The sequence below is a fragment of the Achroia grisella genome, unplaced genomic scaffold, assembly GCF_030625045.1.
Source record: "Achroia grisella isolate CSIRO2021 unplaced genomic scaffold, CSIRO_AGI_Agris_v1 utg719, whole genome shotgun sequence".
Lineage (NCBI taxonomy): Eukaryota > Metazoa > Arthropoda > Insecta > Lepidoptera > Pyralidae > Achroia > Achroia grisella.
Window position 1 is genome coordinate 1,128,628 of NW_026713002.1, and position 24,626 is coordinate 1,153,253.

The 24,626-nt window shown below is 36.1% G+C and overlaps 1 protein-coding gene across 1 annotated transcript; it reads left to right on the forward strand.

The window, feature by feature from the left end:
- The first annotated feature begins 2,827 nt into the window (after positions 1 to 2,827).
- Positions 2,828 to 23,518, forward strand: LOC131850263 (phenoloxidase-activating factor 2). The gene is made up of 9 exons (XM_059200454.1): positions 2,828 to 3,111; positions 6,352 to 6,580; positions 7,037 to 7,151; positions 8,854 to 8,959; positions 15,923 to 16,032; positions 17,908 to 18,137; positions 21,364 to 21,548; positions 21,975 to 22,139; positions 23,289 to 23,518. Exons 2-9 carry the CDS (start codon positions 6,352 to 6,354, stop codon positions 23,448 to 23,450), a joined length of 1,302 nt encoding a protein of 433 aa, XP_059056437.1. The 5' UTR covers positions 2,828 to 3,111; the 3' UTR covers positions 23,451 to 23,518.
- Positions 23,519 to 24,626: the final 1,108 nt, after the last annotated feature.

Sequence of the window (24,626 nt, forward strand, 5' to 3'; positions counted from 1 at the left end):
CCTCCACGCGGTTCCCCTGGAAACCATCGTAATAAATTCTTGTTAAATTTGTCACGATGGGCTAACTGACCTGACCTCATGTTCATCTTATCACCGTCCACTGGTGCCCCGCCAGCGTAAACCGTTAGCGCAGGCGGGTGCACCATTTCATTATCATCCATAAAAAAAAAAGACTCACCATTGGTTTAACCATCAAGTTGTTTGTTCCATTACATAAAAAAAGATCCTGAGTTCTTACAACACATTTTAAGGTCATCGCTTCTTGTAACGAGCCATCATCCTTCATTATGTTTGCCTGCAACAAATACAGTGAAATCCGTATATTTATGACACTGTTTGTTTTGACCAACCGCTTAACATGAAGTAATTTCAAAAATTGCTTAAATTTCATTTAAAATCCTATTAGTATTGTTGCTTTTATTTATTTACTAGCTGTGTCCTACTACTACTAGCTTCGTCAGCATATTACCGACAGCATTTGTCCGGTGTCCATTCCATCCTGATCATCTGGATGAATAGCGGTCTTCCACAGTGCGGTTTTCTAGAAACTTTTTGCCTCGCACAACCACATTGTGGAATCATCTTCCAGCAATGGTATTTCCGAACCGATACGATATTGAAACCTTTAAGAAAAGAGCTTATTCCTTTTTAAAAGGCCGACAACGTACTTGCAATTCCCCTGGTGTTGCGGGTGCTCATGGGCGGCGGTAATCACTTACCATCAGGTGAGCCGCATGCTCCCTGTGTTATAGAAAAAAAAGGCAATAAAACTTTGGAACGACTTGTCAAAGTCGCCACCAGTCCTTCAAACGTAAATTACGGGAATATTATCTGAAATTGAAATCTTTCTTCTGTGTCCTGTCTTGCTCATTGTTTGTATTCTTTTTTTATATATTTTTTCTTTCCTAATTTGTATTCATTCATTTATAAATTCATTAGTCACATTACTATGTAATATTATGTTATCTGTGACATTAAAACAACCCCCTTCCCCACTTCTACACATTTACACAACCCCATATCTTACCCTGATTCCACCTTATATTTAAAATAACCCCCTTTCCTCACTCCTACACATTTACACGACCCCATATTCTACCCTGTTTCCACCTGCCTCCTATCACACAATGGGAATATATAGAACCTTGTTTCAAATTTTAAATATCTTGGACATATTGTTACATCCACATTAAAAGATGATATGGACTAGAACCTGAAAGAAGAGCATTGGCAGTTAGAAGTAATATGTTGGCATGCAGGTTTGCCCGGTGTACAAAACAAGTCAAAATAACACTTTTTAAGGCATTTCGTCAGGTTTTCTACACTGGCGGCTTGTGGGTCAACTATACTCAAAAAACCTACAATGCTCTTCGTGTTCAATATAACAATGCCTTTCGGGCACTGTTGGGGCTGCCCCGCCACTGCAGCGCGTCACATATGTTTGCGCAAGAGCGCACAGACGATTTCTATGCTATACGGCGGAATCGAATAACGTCCCTATTCGGCAGAGTGCGGGCGAGTTCCAACAGTGTCCTGAAGGCAATTGCATGTAAAGTAGACTGTCCCATTCTAAGATACTGGGTGGGGCAGGTAATATGTTAAAAGTTACATTTTTATTTTATATTTTATTACTAACTTAGGATAAGTTATGTCATTAAGCTGTTACTAACAAAATGGATCATGTTGTCTGAAATAAAAATTATTATTATTATTATATACAAATCATCATCATTTCGGCTTGGAAGACGTCCACTGCTAAACAAAGGCCTCCCCCAAAGATCTCCACGACGATCGGTCTTGCGCTGCTCGCATCCAGCGCCTTCCAGCCATCTTGACCATATCGTCGGTCCACTTTGCTTACATTCAAATACTAAACCTTTATTTATTTACGTCCACTAGGCATTTGGTTTATCTTTATCTGTATAACATAGCGGTTGTTCTGTGATTCAACCATTTTAGTGTAAACAAGTATATTTACATGTTTTCCTCAATTGTAGCTATTATGTTAACCCGAGTTTGTCTGCGTACAGAAGTATAAAATTCTTATTTTAATTTATTAGTACTGACAGTTAAAAACATAGTTTTTATAATAAACAATAGAACATAAAATTATCATGTTACCATAAGTTTGTATGTTTTTTTTAATCTTTTAATTGTGAAATTGAATCAGATTCATGGATTAATGAATTTATTTGCAAGCAAAAATTGTAAATAGATATTTTCGTTTTTATAGAGCACAATTGTGATACGTCACAACAAGCATGCAAAACGAAAAAAATGCGAAATAATTGTATAAAAATAATCCTTACTAATATTATAAACAAAAGTAACTCTGTCTGTCGTGCTTTTACGCTAAAACTACTGAACCGATTTAAATGTGATTACATACACAGATAGTCTAGATATCCTGAAAATTGACATAGGCTTTTTAATGGGGAAGGTTATGAAAGGAGAGATGAAAGTGTATATGGAAGAATCGTCATTTTTAAATCTAGAAGCTTGAAACTTATTTTTTAGGCTGTTGTTTAAATAGAAACAAATATGACATTTAAAGTTTGTAAAGAATTTTCCCTTAAAGGTTAAAATAAAATAGATGATGGTTTGTATGGAAATTTGTCATTCGTCTATTCCACGCGGACGAAGTCGCGGGCACAGCTAGTATTTAATAAAACAATAGCTATGGGTTTGGTACAGTTTACAATTAACCTTATATAAATTGACAACTATACAGACATATCGATATACAGCTTCGTTATTATATGTAGATAATAATCTTACGAAACCATAATTAAATATGAACATTACAAAGCCGCAAATGGCCAGTTTGATGTGGCGAACTAGTATGACCGCACCGACCGCGCGAAACGGTCGACCTTGCGCGTACAGGAAAACGTTAAAAAAATAAATTAAGAAAAAAAAGGCTCGATGCGTTTCGCGCCTTTATAGTCTGTGCTGACCTCGTACATAGTTTACGAATTGAGTGTTTTTCATAGAATTTTGAAGTGATTAAACACGATTTGGTTGGTTTGAAGTGTCTTTTTTTATTATTATTTGTGTTTTTTGTACTTTATGATTGAATGTGTGTGTTAGATCTTGTAGGTTAAATTAAAAGTAAGTATTTAAAATTCATTGTCTAATTTATTGGGTATTTTATAAGAATATTATTGTAAGAAACCATAGATTAGTTATTTATAGCTAAAAACCTATAAGATAAGACTGACTACCGTCGAAATTTCATTATTTGTATTTAAACTAGATATTATACCTACTCATATAATTGTCGATATTTATTTATTAACTAACTTATTATCCGCGACTTCGTCCATATGAAATAATTTTTTTTATTAAAATACCTATTAAAAAATTCTTAAAGAGTATCTACCCTAAGTTACTCCATATAACATTAGCTATTACATGCATAACAGAATTACACTAATGCTATTAATTTTAAATTACAAACAGACACTTTAATTTTATATATTTACTAGCTACTACCCCCGGCTTCGCACGGGTGTACATGTATTATATATATATATAAGGTTTCCTCTTGAATCACTCTATCTACTAAAAAAAAAATTCAAAATCCGTTGCGTAGTTTTAAAGATTTAAGCATACATAGGGACGGACAGACAGCGACGGAGACTTTGTTTTATACTATGTAACGATACAGGTTTTAATTGTTTAATATATACTAATTGGGCCGCGCGGTTATGAGAGTGATCCTTATTTCTTTCAAGTTAAACAACCGTTAACTTGAAAGAAATAAGGATCACTCTCATCCCACTAGATACTCATTATCAGTGAGCCCATACAAAATTATGTTTGAATAAAACCTACATTATACTAAAAATTCTAATCTTTTATATAAAAAAGGCAGACAAAGCCGCGCCTAATTAATGTATATGGATAAATACCTATCACCTATATAAACTTGTTATTTCCCCAACAAACATTCGAATCAGAATGTTTGTTGGGGAAATAACAAGTTCAGACATTGTGATAATACTGTTATTAACATTTAAGTGGTCATTTAGGTTATCATATTGTATAAATGAAGATATTGAATGGCCTCATATATTAAAATTATATTGCACTTGTATCTTGGTAGCTAACCTATGTTATTCTGATGTATAAACTATATTATTATAAAGTTTCATCAAAATCCGTTCAGCAGTTTCACCGTGGAAGAGTAACAAACATCCATCCATAATCACAAACTTTCGCATTTTTTTTTATACCACGTAGGTGGCACACAAGCATACGGCCAATCTGATTGTAAACGGTTACTGTAGCCTATGGACGCTTGAAACACCAGGGGTGCCACGTGCGCGTTGCCGACCCTTAAGAAACCTTATAATATTAGTCAGATATTATTGTAGTTACGTCAAAATCTGTTTAGTAGTTTTTGCGTTAAAGAGTAACAAACATCGGGTTATTGATTATCACTTAACAAATAATCACTACGTTTAGTGTAATTTAACTGTAATTTGTTTCATATATAGTTGAACGATGTATAATAATAATAATAATAATAATAACCCCAGGACAATTTGAGTAAATAAATAACCATGGAGAAATAACACGGCGCCAACTAGTCCCAAGCTAAGCAGAGCTTTTGTTATGGGTACTAGACAATTAATATAAATACATATATACATTATATAGAAAACACCCATAAAAATAATCATGATACAAATGCATCGTACGAGGAATCGAACTCGCGGCCATCTGAAATAAAGCGGTATGCTAAATCACTGGACCATCGAGGCCATAAACAAATAAATGTGTCATAGACAAACAATGACCAACTATGATTTAGAAAAAGTATATAAAAATCACATATTATTACTTAATAATCTGTTATTGGTTTAATCTATGACAATTGCCGCCAAATTACGTGTCTACACACTCGTCATAATACAAATTTACTAATATGTTGTGGGTACAGGGAAATAACCGGAGTGTTTTCTACATAAATTGATTTAATTACTAATTTACATCCGTTTTCATAAAATAAAAATAATATATCATAGACAAAAAAGTACTTTTATAATCTAAAAAAAAAAAAACTGAATATACACAAATCTAAAGTTAATAATCCGCTATAATCTGGTGATCATAAATTGGCGCGAAATTACATATTATTATACAAATATATTATGGACATAGGGAAAATCCGAAACCGGCAGGTTAGTGGTATTATTAAAAACACCGGATGTGCTATATTTTTGTATTACTTGTTATTATACAACTAGCCATTAGTTAGCATGGACACCCCCTCCGATCGATCGAAATTACCTGCGTACCTCGGCCTGAGCCGAGGTCCGATCTAGCGGTTACTGTAATCATTTTCCATCAGATGGGTCGAATGCTTTTTTGCCACCTTCTGATCGACCCCTCGTCCAATTTAAACGGATCGAAATTAAGACGGCCTGAGCCGAGGTCCGAACCCCTAGCGATCACTGTAATCGTTTTCCATCAGATGGGCCGAATGGTTGTTTGCCACCTTCTGATCGATCCCCGGCCAATTTAAACGGGAATCGAAATTAAGACGGCCTGAGCCGAGGTCCGAACCCCTAGTGGTCACTGTAATCGTTTTCCATCAGATGGGTCGAATGCTTGTTTGCCACCTTCCGATCGATCCCCCGTCCAATTCAAACGGGGATCGAAATTAAAACGGCCTGAGCCGAGGCCCGAACACCTAGCGCTGCCCTCCTACTAAAGTCGTATCCGTCAGGCGGGAGTTGGCCTTCAGCCGCTCCATAAGTCCTTCCTTGGTTTGGAGCGCCATCTGCACCCGCCTCGTATCTTTCAGTGAAGCTGTAAAGGCCAGCTGCGGCAAATAGCATTAGAATAATTCGATAAAAAGGAGAGTGTATAAACCAAAAGGGGCTGCAAACTTCGCAATTAATATAAGTTAAAAGTGCAACTGCATGGAAGGAACACAAATATCATATCTGGTAGCGACGTTGAATATCAGCGCTGTTATATAACTCAGTTATACTACAGTATAAATGCTGAGTGGGAGTCACATTCAGGGTTACCAGCATGTTTTAACTTTTAAATTATATAGTAAACATTATCTATACATATAAATAAAATTGGAGTGTCTGTTTGTAATATTGAATTAACCGTTTTTAGTACATGCATATGAATAATACGACATGTACACCAAAATAACATTTTTTAAAATTTTGTCCGTCTGCCTGTTCGTTCCGGCTAATCTCTGTAATGGCTGGACCGATTTTGATGGGACTTTTATTGGCAGGTAGCTGATGTAAGTTAGGCTACTTTTATTTTAGCAATCCCCTTTCTTCTCACCGTGTTTATATTGGAGTTCTTTCTTTACAGATGTATAAATTATTAGCAATAATTGTGGTATTACTGACCGTCAATGGTCAGGAGAATGGCGGTGGAGACCTGGAGTCTGTTCTGCAGCAGATATTCGGCAAGCCAGGGGACAATAGTGGTCTGCTGACAACGATAGCTCCAGTGCCGAGACCGACACCCGGGCCCACCCTCGGAGATAAGAAGGGCGAGTCTTCTACCCTTGTGCCTGGAGTAGTTACTGGGAATGACGGTATACACATTTTTTAATAATAATAAAATCAGGACAATTTATACAGCGCCATCTAGACCCAAGTTAAAGTAGCTATTTATATATATTTATTAATAAAAAAAAATAACTTATATTAAGATAAAGGTAAAAACTCTTATCTATCTATTCACTAATAATGACGGCCTCGGTAATTTAGCGGTCTAGGACATCGCCTTACTTCCGATGGTGCAGGTTCGACTACTCACACGGCACAAACATTTGTATTCATGAATATGATTGTTTGTAACAGTCTGGGTGTTTTCTATGTATAATATTTATTGTATTTACGAAAAAAAATGTATTTGTGTCAGTTGTCTAGTGTCATAACACAAGCTCGGCTTAGCGTGAGACTAGATGGCGCTGTGTTAATTGTCCAGGATTATTTATTTATTTATTTTTGTTACAATCAATTCGATAATTTGATAAAATATGTTACAGATGATACATCGTGTACTACTGACAACGGAGAGCCGGGAGAGTGCGTACGGTACTATCTCTGCGATATTAAGAACAACAAGATCATCCAAGATGGAGTTGGTCTCATAGATATTCGGTAAGTCAGAGATGTTGTATAAGATACTCATAGATATAATGTACATAAGTAAAGAAAATCAGCACAAAGTTTGCGTTTCGGACAGGTCGGGATCGAATGGGCGATGTAACTTTGAACTGACGCACTTTGTTGTAATAAATTACTTATAAACAAAAGGCAAGTAAAGAAAATCAGTTCGGCCGCTCAGAGTTTGCGTTTCGGACAGGTCGGGATCGAAAGGGCGACGTAACTTTGAACTGACGTACATACATGCTTTTTAAAAGTCAAACCACATCAAACTGCGTTTTTTCAAGGTTATTTGGTCACATCACTACAAAAAACAACCAGTTGACATAACCTTGAAACAGCGTAGTTGGATGTAGTTTGACTTTTAAAATCTATTGTTTTTAGAATTTAGAATAGCCTTAATTAATACGTTTGTTATAAATTGGTATAATGACTAAAATATGACTTGTTAATAAGGCAAATAGAAGATAGAATTTTTCCGTAAATTGTACGTCGGTTCAAAGTTACATCGTCCATTGGATCCCGACCTGTCCGAAACGCACTCTCAGCGGCCGGACTGTAAGTATTAGTAGTTAGTAGTATTATATTCGACACAGACTAAGATCTCATCATCTCATTCTAGCTCATTTTTTTATTTATCTTTGGAATTTACCAATATATTGTATATTGAAATAGAAATAATCTTTATTCAAATAAACTTAATATAAGCACTTTTGAATAGTCACATTTTTTTTATTCTACCACTCATTCGGAACGGAACGCAGACTCATCACAAGAAGAATAAGCAAGAAATTTGTGTGTTACTCTTTTAAATAAATGTTGTTTTAAGTAGATTTACATTAACAAGGATGTGGTATGCGACAATCATCATAGAAACCGCTACGCACTTAATCTTTATTCAATCAGTATTTATATGTATGTATATGTGTAACTTTATATATTTATACCTATATGTGTATGTCTATTTATTTATTTAATAATATCTATCATCTACATTTCCCGAGTACGTTAGTTCTATCTTCCAGGTTTTTTGTAAGACATTTCTTATAGCGATAAGACCGCCTTTTGTTATAAATTATCTGTTTACAATTTTTCTTATTGTGTTTCTTCTATATGTACAAAAAAGAGTTTATTATTATTCCTAACTTCCAAAAAAATCTCTTATTATTATCATCTTATTTGCGGTAGAGAGAGAAAGAAACTTGTCCCTTACAGTATGAAACTTTAAGGGACAAGTTTCTTTCTCTCTCAACGCGATAGCAGACTCCCTGCTCTCCGCGCGGCTGCCAAAATGTACTGTCCCCGCTTCCACCACTCTTCTCTTTCTCTCAAATGCGATATATCGTCTATCCCCTTCACACGACGCTAACGCTTTTTCGTGACCAAAGATAGTAAATAAATAAATCTGGACAATTCACACAGCGCCATCTAGTTACAAGCTAAGCAGAGCTTGTGTTATGGGTACTAGGACACTTACAAAACATAAATACTTTTTTTTTGTAAATACATACATAATATAAATAGAAAAACACCCAGACCGATACAAACAATCATTTTTATGAAATACAAATGTTTGCACCGTCCGAGGAATCAAACTTGCGACGATACTCAGAAGTAGAGCGGTATGCTAAACTGCTAGTCCACCCAAGTCCTAATACAGCCGGAGAAGTTTCACTTCACATTGTGGTTCTTACAGCGGTAGCGGCCCTTGTCCTTCCTACATGGACACGTGCTGCCTGTCACCGGACCGTCTGCCCCCTGAAGAGCCTATCACGCCCCCACCCCCACCCAAGGAGGAACAGGTAAGGTTTATTTGATTTATTTATATACTATTGCACCAGATATATTATATATTTAAAGGGGATTATTTAATCAAGGATAATAATCTCCTTTCCCCCTACCTGCTGAGGTTTTCTCAAGAGACTACAGCATGGGGTTCTACAAGAAGGGTATTTTAGGTTACGTTACGCGTATGTACAGATTTTTGTTGAGCTCAGGCCTACGTTTGTCACGTGTTTATTCAATTTGCCGTGTCCAGTGAGCGCCCTAGTGATGCATATATTGTTCTTAGTGACTTTAGATTCTCTTCATATAAAATTATAGATGATACAGTTGTTAAGAAACCTAATCGTTAAAAATAGAAGTGACGAAGTTAGTTTGGCCACCCGTTGTTCAATTCACCAGAATTCAACCACGATTGTTTGCAGAAAAAACCATCTGAACATCAACCCGAGATATTGCTAGGTAGCGGACAGTTTATAATCATTACAACCAAGCCCTTTCCCCCCAAATTCTCGATAGATGAGGCAATTATAAGTTCAGTAATTAACGCTCACATTAAAAACCAGTTTAATATAACGAGCCGTCAGAAACTTGGTAATAAATGGGCATTAACAATTTCACAGTCACATTAAACGAGAACTGGTTTTGCAGTAATACGTAAACCCAGTTCCAAACTGGTTGAGCGACATCAATGCATCGGACCTTGACATCAGTGTATCGTCAATATGATATTAATTAGTGGGGGAGTCGGAGGCTATTGTCAGGTGCTTAGCTCAGTTGCTCAGGCCTGTAGCACTGCGACCTACATAGATTTATTAGGCTCGCTCTTTTTCAAAGCTACCTAGACCCGTCAGGGATAATCCTTGACGGGTCTAGACCCGTCATAAGAATTGAACAATATTCTTAAGGGATCGAAATTACGACGGCCTGAGCGAAGGTTCGAACCCTCAGCAGTGCCCTCAGACTAAAGTCGAATACGTCAGGCGGGAGTTGGCCTTTAGCCTCTCCATAAGTCCTTCCTTTGGTTTGGAGTGCCGTCTGCACTGGCCCCCTATCGTCTGGTGAAGCTGTAAAGACCAGCTGCGCCAACAGCATTATAGTAGTCCTCAGAATAGAGTGTATATTTCCAAAGAAGATATTTCCTTTATGCATGATTGGGCTACAACCACTTAGGATGTGTAGTGGTGTTTCCGCTTGGCAAAATCGGCAGATTTCTGAGCACAGGCTTAAGTTTGCCATGTGTTTATTTTGCGTAATTAGTGGAAGGGAGTCGCCACCCCCCGTCACTAATTAAGAAGATAATATATTTATTTTATTTGAGGTGTTTGGGCTATTGTCAGGTGCTTAGACCTGTAGCACTGCGACCTACATATCGTGCTCGCCTTTTTTCAAAGCTACCTAGACCCATCAGGAACAAGAATTGAAGAATATTCTTAGGAGCAATTGGTTTTTATCTCCTCAGGGTATAATGTATAGTTTCCAAAGAAGATATTTCATTTATGCATGAGTGGGCTACAACCACAAAGGATGCATTTCAGTTTCCATTTGGCAAAATTCTGCAGATTTTTGTTGAGCGCAGGCCTAATTTTGCTTATTCAGCTTGCACTGTCCAGTGAGGGCCCTAGTCATGATGCATATATTGTTTTTACAATAGTAAAAGTCTTTTAGAGTTATACGAGTAGTTCGTTCTTAGGGCTTTGTACTAATCCTGGCATATTCCGCCAGTGATTCAGTGCTTCCTGTTTGATTATTACCTTGACAATGGATGACAATTTGATGGCCTCAGTGATCTAGTGTAGGTCTCTTTACCTTCGAAGGTCCCGGGTTCGATTCCTCGCACGGCACAAACCTTTGTATTCATTTGTATGATTGTTTGTATAGGTCTGGGTGGTTTCTATGTATATTATGTTTGTATTTACCTACCGAAAAAAATCTGTTTTTGTATCAGTTGTCTCGTACCCATAACACAAACACTGCTTAGCTTGGGACTAGATGGTGCTGTGTGAATTACCTGAAATATTATTATTATTATTAATTAACAACTACTTTCATTAACAACCCTAACATTTTATATTACATAGTGGGGGTGGTCAACCCATATTACTTAGGGGTATGAAAAATAGATAGTAGCCGATTGTCAGACCTACTGCATATGAAATCATAAAAATCGGTCAAGCCGGTTCGGAGGAGTACGGTAACTAAATTTTCACCCTTCTATAACCAACCCCTAATTTTTAACAGCGATTTCAATTTCTGTGACAAGACAATATTTATATATACAGCTAGTGTATATATATATGACTGTTACTAGGCACCTACTTTCCACCAGGTGGTGAACTGGTCTGACATTTTGCGTTGTGTGAAAATAAATAAAATAACGGTTTTATGTTTTAATCGCTAATAACCAGTTCGGAACGCAGAATCGCGTCCTTTTGAGAAACAAGATTTTTTTATTATGTTTCAATACGGGTTAATGAACCCTGATGACTCTAATACATATAATATACTTTATTCTTAATGAATAAGTTTTTTACAAAAAAAAATTACTTAAAACCTACCGTCCTGCCGGGTGGAAAGTGGTAACTGTCGCCTGCAAATAGACCCCCCTTGCGTTTTATTTTAGGGATGACTAGCTGTTCCCGCGACTTCTTCCGCGTGTAGTTTAACTTTATTTTTCTAAAATAAAAGTAGCCTAAGTTACTCCTTATTACATCAGATTAGCCGGAACAAACAGACAGACAGACAGACAGACAAAAATTGTAAAAAATGTTATTTTGGTGTATGTACCGCATTTATAATCATATGCATGTAGTAAAAAAAGGTTATTTCAATATTACAAACAGACACTTCAATTTTATTTACATGTGCCATTATGTACACACGTTCTAGTAAATAAATTGAATTGTACAGATGTATACATAATGTGTATCATTCCATTGTCATCAATAAAAACCTGCACTAACAGTTTACGCTGGCGTGGCACCAGTGGAGGGTGATAAGATGAGCATGAGGTCAGGTCAGTTAGCCCATCGTGACAAATTCACCAAGAATTTATCACAACGGTTTCTAGGGGGAACCACGTAGAGGTCAACCTATGACTAAGATGTTAGGTGTTACTTATAAATGTATGCAACCTCATTTTGCCACATTGTATTATATAACTTAAAAAAAAATATCAGAACACTAATTTTAAATTTGTCATTCTGAGCTATCAATTAAGGGAAAATACAAATCGTGTATTAGTACAAAATATTTGTTTTATTTTCATAAGGACAAAAGGATACAAATAACCTGATATGGTACATTGCTGGCAATAAGATCATCAGTCCACATTACGAACAACCCCATTTCTCCCCACCCCCCTTGCGTTGCTATTCCGAATTACTAAGCTACTCTATAATTTAACTATCACATATCCATTGAACTTCAACCCTTGCTTTGAAACCTGCAGGTTGCTCATAAAAATCTTGCATCTTGAATGTTCATTCAAGTTGAATGAACAGTGAAACAACAAACAAATATTTTTTTATTAAAATAAACTCAATACAAGTATTTTTAAATGCTCATTATTATTTTTTCTACCACTCATTCGCAACGCAGACTGTATCGGTCTGAGTGTGTATGTATAATATATTTATTTATTTATGTCATACTGAACTTTACAATCTCCCAATATGCCCCACTTAGGAAGATAATATAAAAATACACACATATAAATACACACAATTATAAACACTAATTACATACATATTCACTAATTACACAAGGAAACAAGAGAGAAAAATAAAATAATAGTAATAATACCTAATCTTAATTTAACATACTACCTAAATAATATATATAGGATAACGAAAAAATAATCTATGTATATATATATATCAGTTATCTAGTACCCATAACACAAGCTTTAGCTAACTTGGCGCTGTGTGAATTGGCCTTAGATTATTATTATATGAAAGATAGTGTTTCTCTTATGGTTCTTTATAAATTTGATCAAGGTTTTACCGCTAGTTTTTTAGTAATACTGTATGTTGCTATTGAAGGCTGGTTTTTGTGGTCTTATTCAAAATATATTTGTACTTATTCGTCTGACACGTTAGGTACTTATACATCTATACATATAAATAAAATTGGAGTGTCTGTTTGTAATATTGAAATAACCGTTTTTTACTGCATGCATATGAATATACTATATACGGTACATATACCAAATTAACATTTTTTATAATTTTTGTCTGTCCGCCTGTCTGTATGTTTCTTCCGGCTAATCTCTGAAATGGCTGGCCCGATTTTGACGGGACTTATACTATATACGGTACATATACCAAAATAACATTTTTTATAATTTTTGTCTGTCCGCCTGTCTGTCTGTTTATTCCGGCTAATCTCTGAAATGGCTGGACCGATTTTGACGGGACTTTTTGGCAGGTAGCTAATGTAATAAGCAGTAACTTAGGCTACTTTTATTTCAGAAAAATAAAGTTAAATTCCACGCGGACGGAGTCGCGGGAACAGCTAGTTCAAAATATATTTGATGTACAGACACGGTTCTTTCACGATTTTATTAGCGGCCATCCATAAATTGTCACAAATTGTGTGACTTTTGCCCACACCCCCTTCGGTCACAGTACGACACATTTTAATAGATACATTTCGTGTTTTAATACTCAAATTAAAATGTAAATAACAAGAACTTATAGCTCCTAGAAGGCTAAGAGGGGCTCCTAGATGATGGGAGATACTTCTAGATGAGTGGATATATACAGCAGTAAAAATAATTTACTAGCTGTGCCCGCGGTTTCACCCGTGGGAAATTTATAGTATATATGTTATTCTGATGTATCTATATATATTCATGAATAAAAATGTTCGTACCGTGCGAGGAATCGAATCCGCGACCATCGGATGTAAAGCGGTGTGCTAAACCGCTAGACCACAGAGGTTGACGTTGTTGTGTCAATGTCACACTTTGTCGTCCCCCTTCACATGTGACATAAATTACGGGCCCCTTACACGAGTATGATCGGAGACCTTGTAGCTTGACCTAGAGTGGTTCCTAGAATTTAACTATATTATGTAATGCATAAAAGATGTGTTGTTGTATGTATATTTACTAACTAGCTGTTCCCGCGACTTCGTCCGCGTGGAATTTAACTTTACTTTTCTTAGCCTAAGTTACCTTATTACATCAGCTACCTGCCAAAAAAAGTCCCGTCAAAATCGGTCCAATCATTTCAGAGATTAGCCGGAACAAACAGACAGACAGTTAAAATTAAAAAAAAAATGTTATTTTGCTGTATGTACCGTATTTATATTAAAAATGGATGTAGTAAAAAACTTAATTTAGTTATTTTAATATTACAAACAGACACTCCAATTTTATTTATATGTATAGAGTATAGATGAACTGATGAACGTAGTAGAATAACGAGATTAATAATAAAGAAATAACCAGGACAGATAACACAGCGCCATCTACAGGAAGCAGATTTGTTATATATATAATATACATAGAAAACACCCAGACCGATACAAACAATCATACTCATGATACATTGCCGTGTTTTCCGTGCGAGGAATCGAACCCGCGACCATCGGGGTCGTCGTTGTTGTGTCAATGTCACACTTCACATGTGACGTAATTTTCGAATGGCCCCTTATTATGATCGGAGAGATCTTGTAGCTTGACCTAGAGCGGTTCCTAGAATTTAACTATATTATGTAATGCATAAAAGATGTTTATATATATTTACTAGCTGACCAGGCAAACGTTGTTTTGCCACATAAATTAAAATGGCTATTAAAAATTGGGGTTGGTGATAGAAGGGTGAAAATTTAGGGTTGTATGTAATTTTAATGCCACATTATAAAAAAAAATCGACCAACAAATAAAAAAAATGTTACGGTCAACCTTTATCACTTCGGAGTATGAAAAATAGACGAGTAGTCGTATTCTCAGACCTACTGAATATGCATAAATTTCATAAAAATCGGTCAAGCCGCTTGGAGATGGTAACTAATATTGTGACACGAGAATTTTAAATATAAAACTAATGACCTTTTGAATGTATATAACATAGTAAAATAAGGAGATTGTAAGTAATATTATAGACTAGCTGACCCGTGCAACTTCGTCTGCGTATCGTTTCCCCACCATTTGCAATATTTTTCATTGCAGCTCCGCTCCTATTGGTAGTAGCGTAATGTTATATAGCTTAAAGTCTTCCTCGATAAATGGACTATCCAACACAGAAAGAATTTTTTAATTCGAACCAGTAGTTCTGAGATTAACGCGTTCAAACAAACTCTTAAGCTTCATAATATTAGTAAAGATAACATAGTTTCATTTCGAGCATCTTTATGCCCCATATAAGGGGAAGAAGGGATTGTTAGTAATGGGGAATAGTTATACCATGTGCTAACAATTTAATGTGCTAGGTCTACTTCCACGCGGTCCATTGCAAACCATTGTGGTTAATTTCTAGTAAAATCTAACAGCCTAAAACCTAACTTCATGCTCATGATATCATCCTCCACTGGTGCCACGCCAGCGTATATCGTTAGCGCAGACTATTCCATTATCATGCATTAAAAAAATACGATATATACCTTACAGACTAACATATGTATATATAAATAGAAAGAATATAATCTTAATATAAGTTCTTTTGAAGAGTCACATATTTTCTTTTGTTTTTATTTATTACTACCGAACTAGCTTACGAAGCAAGCTGTTTTTCTTTTTATTTAAAATATGTTCACGAGTCGAAAATCTATAGGCATACTGAATTAAATGAAATTTCTTAATTTTTAGTTTTTGAAGTTTGTTTATATTATTAACTAGCTGAACCGAGTAATTTCAGCTCATATTTGTCCCTATATTGAAACTTTTTTAATTTTGTACAATAAATAATTTAAGAAAAAAATATACTGTCTCATATATAAATGAAGATTGGAATATGACTTTATATAACATTTTACAGAAAGTGGGCTGCGGTTGGCGCAACAAAAACGGCGTCGGGTTCCGTATTACTGGCGATAAAGACGGCGAGGCCAAATTCGGCGAGTTCCCATGGATGGTTGCTATCCTCAAGTAAGTTTACTTTGTACAAAGTCGTTTTTTTTTTTTATTGCACCAGGTAAATTGCATGAATAGAGTAATTAAAATTAAGAGGGTACAAAAGGAGACCTTATCGCTTACGCAATCTCTTCTAGACAACCTTTGGGTAGAGGAGAAAAGACAAGGGGATGTGGCACTAGAATAGAAGATAAATAAAAACATAATAATAATGACAAATTAATAATAATGTATAACAAACATTACATATATAAACAGTATACACCAATATAAACGTTTACTGATACCTCAGACTCACCTATTCCATTCGCCAAGCAGCTTGCTTTGTAAGCTGTGTCTCGGTTGTAGGGTGTGTAAGACCCCAATTAATTATGACCATGACTTAGGCTTTGAAGGCGGATACTGGAAGAGAAACCCCAAGTAGCGCCCGTGATTTGTGACACGAGTGTAGCTTTAAAAGGACCCTTTAGAATGCATTAACACTCACCTTCACTACTTGCAGCTTCTCCGCAAGCCCAACTAAATCCGGGATAAACCCATTTCTAATACAATTCACTTTAGTATCCAAAACACAACCGGCACGCTCTGCGCTCGTCGACTGAATGCCGCGGCTCACCCAACGAAAGAGGATTATTCAACTACCGACCTCCGTATTTATAGACCTAAATCCGGGTAGTAGGGAAAGATGAGGGGGTAACGGTTATCGTATGACAAACAACTTAGTTCGGTGTATAAATACTAGATGGCGCTATTTACATGTTTGTACTAAACATAAACTACCTTCTTCTAATATCTTTTAAAATATCGGATTTTCCTACAATATTGATGTGAACCCTAACAGGTGCAGATTAGGCAGTGAAATTACAGGATAAGAGGCATGACATCTTAGTACTCTGGAATGGGAAGACATGAGTGGTCACGGGTGTCATATGATAACGTGATGTTCGGAGTGCTGTTCTTGTATATAGACGAAGGTTAACACTTAGAATCATCATCCATACATATACATGGAGTGTCTGTTTGTAATATTGAAGTAACCGTTTTTTTACTACATGTATATAAATACTAGTTTTTTCCCGTAGTTTCGCTCGCACGCGTTAATTTATCCCTTAGGGGTGGAATTTATCAAAATGCTTTCTTATGAGATGCCTACGTCATAGTATCTTTATGTATGCAAAGTCTCAGCCTGATTGGTTTAAAATTGACAAAGTTTCATAGAAACTTTCATCCCCTATTTTATTCCCTTGGGGATAGAATTAATCAAAATCCTTTCCTAGCGGATGCCTACGTCATAACATCTACCTGCATGGCAAATTTCATCCCGATCAGTTCAGTGGTTTGGGCTTTGCGTTGATAGATCACTATGTCAGTCACCTTTGAGTTATATATATTTAGATAAATACGGTGCATACACCAAAATAACATTTTTTACAATTTTTGTCTGTCTGCCTGTGTGTTTGTTCCGGGTAATTTCTAAAATGGCTGGGCCGATTTTGACGGGACTTTTTTTGGTAGGTAGCTGATATAATAAGGAGTAACTTAGATTACTTTTATTTTAGAAAAATATAGTTAAATACCACGCGGACGAAGTCGCGGGTACAGCTAGTTGTAAACATATAAAAATATAGAAGTGGATAAAACGTTAGGCGCCCACCGTCTCGGCCGTCTCGGTTTCGCAAATGCATCACAAATCTTTGAATTTTGTGGCTTGTTCTCTATTATAACACACATATATTATACATATAAAACCTCTTGAATCATTCTATCTATTACTGAAACTGCATTAAAATCCTTTGCGTAATTTAAAAGATATAAGCGAACAAACAGCTGCAGCGACTTTGTTTTATATATGAATATATATTTGATAATGTTTATAAACAATATTTACAGGATTGAACCAGTAAACGACAAAGACCCAGAAGGGCAGAAATTGAACGTGTACGTGGGTGGTGGATCCCTCATCCATCCTCAGGTGGTACTGACGGCGGCGCACTACGTCGCCACCGCGAAGACACTGCGCGTCAGGGCCGGCGAGTGGGACACGCAGACCACAAAGGAGATATACCCATATCAAGACAGGAACGTGTCTCATATAGAAATACATAAGGATTTCAATAAAGGTACTTAGATACACACACACACACACACACACACACGCACACACACATACACACACACACACACACATATATACACACACACACACACGCACACACACACATACATACGAATATATATATGTACATCCACACATATACTGCTTTCTTACCTAATCTAAATTTCTCTAATCCTAGTCTAAGATCTACTGTCTAATTATAATTACCCACGAACCGAGTATGGGGCAAAATACTGAAACACAAGTTTTTCTTTCGCAGGATTTATTCCTAAAAAATAAATTATTATCTGCACTACCTATGGTTGACTAGTAGAAAATGCAGCATGATGTTAAGTTCGCCAAATGTACTTTACTATATTTTACTATATTGTATTGTATGCATTGAAGTTAAATAAATAAATTTAATTGCAAATATATGTAACACGGCTGTTAGGGGCGTAAAATATGTCACATCAGCTTCAGTCATCTTAACCTTTCACCACCACTATAAAATGTGACCACTTGTCACACAGGGGGTGTGACAAGTGGTCACATTTTTATAGTTAAAAACTGAAATTCAAATGTGATGTCAAAAAATATAAAACCCCTCACACGACGAATTGGTCTTAGTTTTTGTGACATCTCGTTTCAGTTTTAATTTTAAACTATTACTATTCTCCATCATGAAATATAAAAAAAAAGAATTAGGAACACATACAAGATAATATACATAGACATATGCCAAAATGATGTCGCCATAAAGAAAGCGACCGATTTTACTTTAAATATAAAAAAAATCATATAATCTAAAACCTTGTTTATAGTATATTGAACTATGTTCACGTTTATATAAGTGTATTATGAAGGGGTCAGATAGTAATTATATTATTGTTTATTTATTTATTTAATTCAGGTGTAGCCTGAATTAAATAAATAAATAGATTACATAGATAGATTTGACATATCATAAGAGTCTGTAATAGACCTACATGAATAAGATATTTTCAAATTGAATAGAAACAGTCATACTGTTTGTGTCGGTCTGGGTGTTTTCTATGTATAATATTATGTATGTATGTATTTATGAAAAAAAGATCTATTTTATTTATTTATTTATTTAATTCAGGCTACATGGCCCATATTATAAATACCTTATAGACTAACATACATAAGAAATAATAATAAAATATTACTTTAAATTGTCTCTATTGTCACGGCACTGTTGAAGGTAATCTCCCACGGTAGAGCCGGTAGACCACCCCCTTCGGCCAGCAGTCCTCCTTCGTGAAGGTGGGCAGCATATTGGTGTTGACCCGGGCCACGAACGCTTTGAAGCTCGCGTTGTGACTCGATTCCAGCTGCGTCACCCTCAATGTCAGGTTACTTGGTCCGGATGTAGTCAATAATGTCCTGTTCCTTGGTAGCGTAGTGTACGCGCGGTATATATATATTATATTGTAATCGGAGTTGCGGCACGTAAAATTGTGTGTTTGTCAATGCTGTTAATAAGACTATATAATGATGTAAAAAACTGACTAACATAGTCATGTAAAATACATTTTTAGAATAGAAAATCATTTATTCAAATAAACTTACATTGAAGCACTTTTGAATAATCATTACATTTTTTTAATCTACCGCTCATTCGGATAGCTGTCTCATCACAGGAAGAACGAGCAAGAAACTTGCGTGTTGCTCTTTTAAATAATTTTATTATTATTTTACATTTTTAAGTTTAAGTGTGTGAATACAAACCACCAATTAGCACTAATTCAATTAAATACTCAAATAGAAAAAATATTGAATATATAACCAACTGGTTAAACAACTAAAGAGGAAATCAGTCGTAGTGATAAGAGCAGACCAGTCCCTACAAGCAGCACTCGTTCACGAGTATGACGGATGAGTCAACTATCACTGCGCTCGACCATATTTTTACAATGACCCGGCCCACCACGCCGCCACAAGTCTGGACATTTTACGATGGATGTTGTCGCCAAAACTTGACATGCCCACATTTTACTCATTATAACTCTATCCGCTACTTACTAGTACTTTATATGACCCCTTCATAATACACTATATATATATATATATATATATATTATATTATAATATTTAAAATTGTGTGTTTGTAACATGTCCGAAATAACTAATAATGATGTAAGAAAATCGCATTCATGTACCACTACATTTTTATAATAAAATTCATATCATTTCATTAATTCATTAATTTCATTTCATTTATGGAGTTAATTAGTCCCTTATTCCATATGGGTTTTGTAAGGGATGATAAAAGTTGGACTGCGTTATCAGTGTTCGCTGGCGGGCCACCAGTGAATTATAGGATGAGCATGAGGTCAGGTCATCATGGTAAGTTCACCAGGAACTTGACTTGATTGTTTCCAGGGGGAACCTCGTGGCGTCACCCTGACATAGCACATGGGTAGCAATGAGGTTATTAATTCATCTTACAATCCCCTTCACCCAATAGTCAGAGGCATTATCAACGATGGATGTTGTCGCCAACACTCGACATGCCCACATTTTACTCATTATATTTGACTCTATCCGCGTTAGGATATTTCTTTTTTTAAAGGATGATAATAGAATGGTGTCCCCTACGATAACTGTTTACGCTGGCGGGGCATCAGTGAAGGATGATAAGATGAACATGAGGTCAGGTCTGTTAGCCCAACGTGACAAATTCACCGGAATGTATCACGATGGTTTCCAGGGGGAACCGCGTTGAATTGAAGTGTTGAGTTGAGTTGAATTACCCCTTGGCACATCCCATGGGGTAATCCTAACGCGGTCTTTAATCCACTCCGATCGATCCCCCGTCCAAATCAAACGGGCATAGAAATTACGACGGCCTAAGTCAAGGTTTGAACCTCTAGCCGTGCCCTCAGACTAAAGTCGTATCCATCAGGCGGGAGATGGCCTTCAGCCGCTCCATAAGTCGGCGGGTTTGGAATGTCATTCGTCCTCTATCGTTCGGTAAAACTGTAAAGTCCAGCTACGGCTAACAGCATTAGAATAGTTCGAAAAGAATACAGTAATCCTATTACAAACCAAATATATAGTATCTCACATTAATTTTTGGTTTGTTACCGAATTCCTTCACTGTTTGACCAAAAAGTTTTTTTGGGATCAGGCAGAATTGAACTCACGACCTCGTGGATGTAAATCCGGTGTAGTTCAGCACTAGGTACGAAGTATTCAACATGGAAATGGATTATTGGTTGCAGGGAACCTATTCTACGACATCGCATTACTGTTCTTGTCGGAGCCTATGGAACTCACCCCCAACGTAGGTGTGGTCTGCCTTCCGCCCCCTCGGGAGAGGATCGATGCAGGCACTAGGTGCTTGGCCTCCGGGTGGGGGAAGGACAAGTTCGGCAAGGAGGGGCGCTACCAGGTCATATTGAAGAAGGTTAGTAGTGAATTCTGCTCAAGATTGCCCAATCTTGGCAAACTCTCCAGGAATTTATTTATTCGTATATTACATATAAGGTGTGCCCGTGTTTCACCTTCGTGAAAATTATAGCACTTGTGTTATTCTGATGTATAAGTTATGTATATCAGCGTAAATTTTCATCAAAATCCGTTGTGTAGTTTTTGCGTGAAAGAGTAACAAACATCCATCCATACTCACAAACTTCCGCGTTTATAATATTAGTAAGATATATATATATATTCACAATAAAACTGTATCTATGTATTTATATCAGTTGGGACTAGATGGCGCTATGTGAAATGTCCTGGGTAATTATTATTTTCTACGGTAACCGTTTACCATCATACAGGCCATAAGCTTGTTTGCCAAAATCGTTGTATAAAAAATTATAATATTCCCCAGGTGGAGGTGCCCGTGGTGGACCGTAATACTTGCCAGAGCCAGCTCCGGAAGACCAGACTTGGGAAGCACTTCATGCTGCATTCGTCCTTCATGTGCGCCGGGGGGGAGGCCGAGCATGACACCTGCAGGGGAGATGGGGGCTCGCCGTTAGTCTGTCCTATACAGGTAATCTTTTTATTACTCTTTATTGCATATTTAAAAAAAATTGGAATATATACTTATATGTATAGTAGGTACAGACTACAGAAGGTGGTGGATGGCGCATGATGGAATGAAATAAACATAAATAATAATAGTAATATATCATATATATACACATAAGGCGACCTCGGTGGTCTAGCGGTTTGGTATACCGCCTTACATCCGATTGTCGCGGGTTCGATTCCTCGAAATGAGTATGATTGTTTGTATGAGATAGAGTGTTTTGTGTAAAAAATATGATATATGGTTTTAATATGAACAATACTGTAACATATATAGTTGAGTAGATTTTTTTTATACTACTACGGTGACAAACAAGCATACGGCCCATCTGATGGTAAATGGTTACCGTACCGACTCACCTGTATATGATATGGCTATAAAGTTGGGTATATTTTTCGACTCAGCTTGTATATGATATATGGTTTCAGTATGAACAAGACTGAACCATATTTCAATATAAAATATGTGTTATTCTGATGAATAAGCCATATTACTGTAAAGTTTCATCAAAATCCGTTCAGTAATTTTTGCGTGAAATAGTAACAAACATCCAAACTTACAAACTTTCGCATTTATAATATTAATAATATACATATTTGATTTATTGACATTTGACTGGGAGAAAATACCTCGAGGTGTTAAGTCCGCCATATGCATGCGTGGTATATTTTCAGACTCACCCTGTATATGATATATGGTTTGAGTATGAGCAAGACTGATATATACAGACTGAATTATAGTTTTTTGACATTGTTATTTTATATTGTATACCTACATATTTTTTATTTATTTTTAAATGCACTGCACACATAAATCTCTGTTTGCCCAATGGTTAGCTGGGAGAAAATGCCTCATGGTGTAATGTCCGCCATATTTGAATTTGAATTTGAATTTGAATTTGTATCTGAATTTGAATTTGTATCTGAATCTGAATTTGTATTTGTATTTGTATTTGTATTTGTATTTGTATTTGTGTTTGTGTTTGTGTTTGTGTTTGAGTTTGAGTTTGAGTTTGAATTTGAATTTGAATTTGTATTTAAATATGAATCTGAATTTTAATTTAAATGTGTACATGAATTTGTATTTGAATTTGATATTATATGGTTTCAGTATGAACAAGACCGCTATATACAGTCTGGTATAGTGGCGTGGGGCATCGGCTGCGGCGAGGACGGCACCCCCGGCGTCTACGTGGACGTCGGCAACCTGCGCGACTGGATCGACGACAAAGTCGCCGGTCGCGGGTTCGAACCCCGCACCTACACTTACTAACCTAACGTAGTTGTGCGACTATGTATTTGATTTTTTTTTATACTATAATAAAAACAAGATTTTTTCTATTATGTCGTTTTATTCTATATTCTCGTATTGTGCATCGGTGGTCTAGCGGTTTAGTAGAATCTTGACTTCCAATGGTCGCGGGTTTGATTCAGCAAAATTTTGTATAGTGTTCTTTTTATTACATCATTGAATGTTGTGCCTCATTGGTCTAGCGCTAGTGTTTTACGATATTTTTGCTTCAGATTGTCGCTGATTCGAACTCAGCACCTACACTTACTAACCTAACAGTTGTACGACTATGTTTTTTATTATTTTGTACTGTAATAAAAACAAGAATTTTGTATAATGATCTTTTTATTATATCTTTGGATGTTGTACCTCTGTGGTCTAGTGATTTAGTACAGTTTTGTTTCCGACGGTCGCGGATTTGAGCCACCAAAATTTATCTGTAATGTTCTTTTTATTACAAGTTTGAATGTTCTGTCTCAGTAGTCTAGTGGTATAGCAGTCTTGCTACAATGGTCGCTGGTTCAAAATCCACACCTACACCTAACTTAACGTAGTCACTGAGCAACGCTGTTGCCGCGTGAAGAAAGTAAATGCGTCACATGATGTTTTTGTGATTTTCGCGGCATTTATGGTATGGGTTCCAGGGAGTCATTGCGAGAGTGTTTTAAGTAATCAAATATCCTCACCGTTGCTTCTCAATACATTTATGAAAATATCATCTATGCCAGAAGAATATAGACAGTTTTAAAAGAGTTAGTGATTGCACTAATAAAAGCTTACGTAACAATAACAAACTGATTTTACCTAAATGTCGTTTGGCTAAAGTTAGTAATTCGTTTTATGGCAATTGCGTAAGGTTTTACAATAAAATACCAGAGTCTGTTATAAATCTGCCAGAAAAAAATTAAATGTCAAATAAAACAGTTCCTTTGCAAAAAATCTTACTATAAAATTGAAGAATTCGTTAACGATAATAATGTTTTTATAGAAAAACTTTAAATCTATAGCACTGACAATATTATCTGATTACATTAATAATGAGTGCGTAGCGACTTCTATGTTGATTATCGCATGCCTCTTACTTGTTATAATGTAATTATTTATATAAAAAAAAAACATCTATTAAAAAGAGCAACACACAAGTTTCTTGCTCATTCT

Coding starts and splice junctions, on each gene's coding strand:
- LOC131850263 (XM_059200454.1), top strand. CDS start 6,352: ATGTATAAATTATTAGCAATAATTGTGGTATTACTGACCGTCAATGGT. Junction 7,152..8,853: donor GTTGGTCTCATAGATATTCG/GTAAGTCAGAGA, acceptor TGGTTCTTACAG/CGGTAGCGGCCCTTGTCCTT. Junction 21,549..21,974: donor ACCAGGTCATATTGAAGAAG/GTTAGTAGTGAA, acceptor AATATTCCCCAG/GTGGAGGTGCCCGTGGTGGA.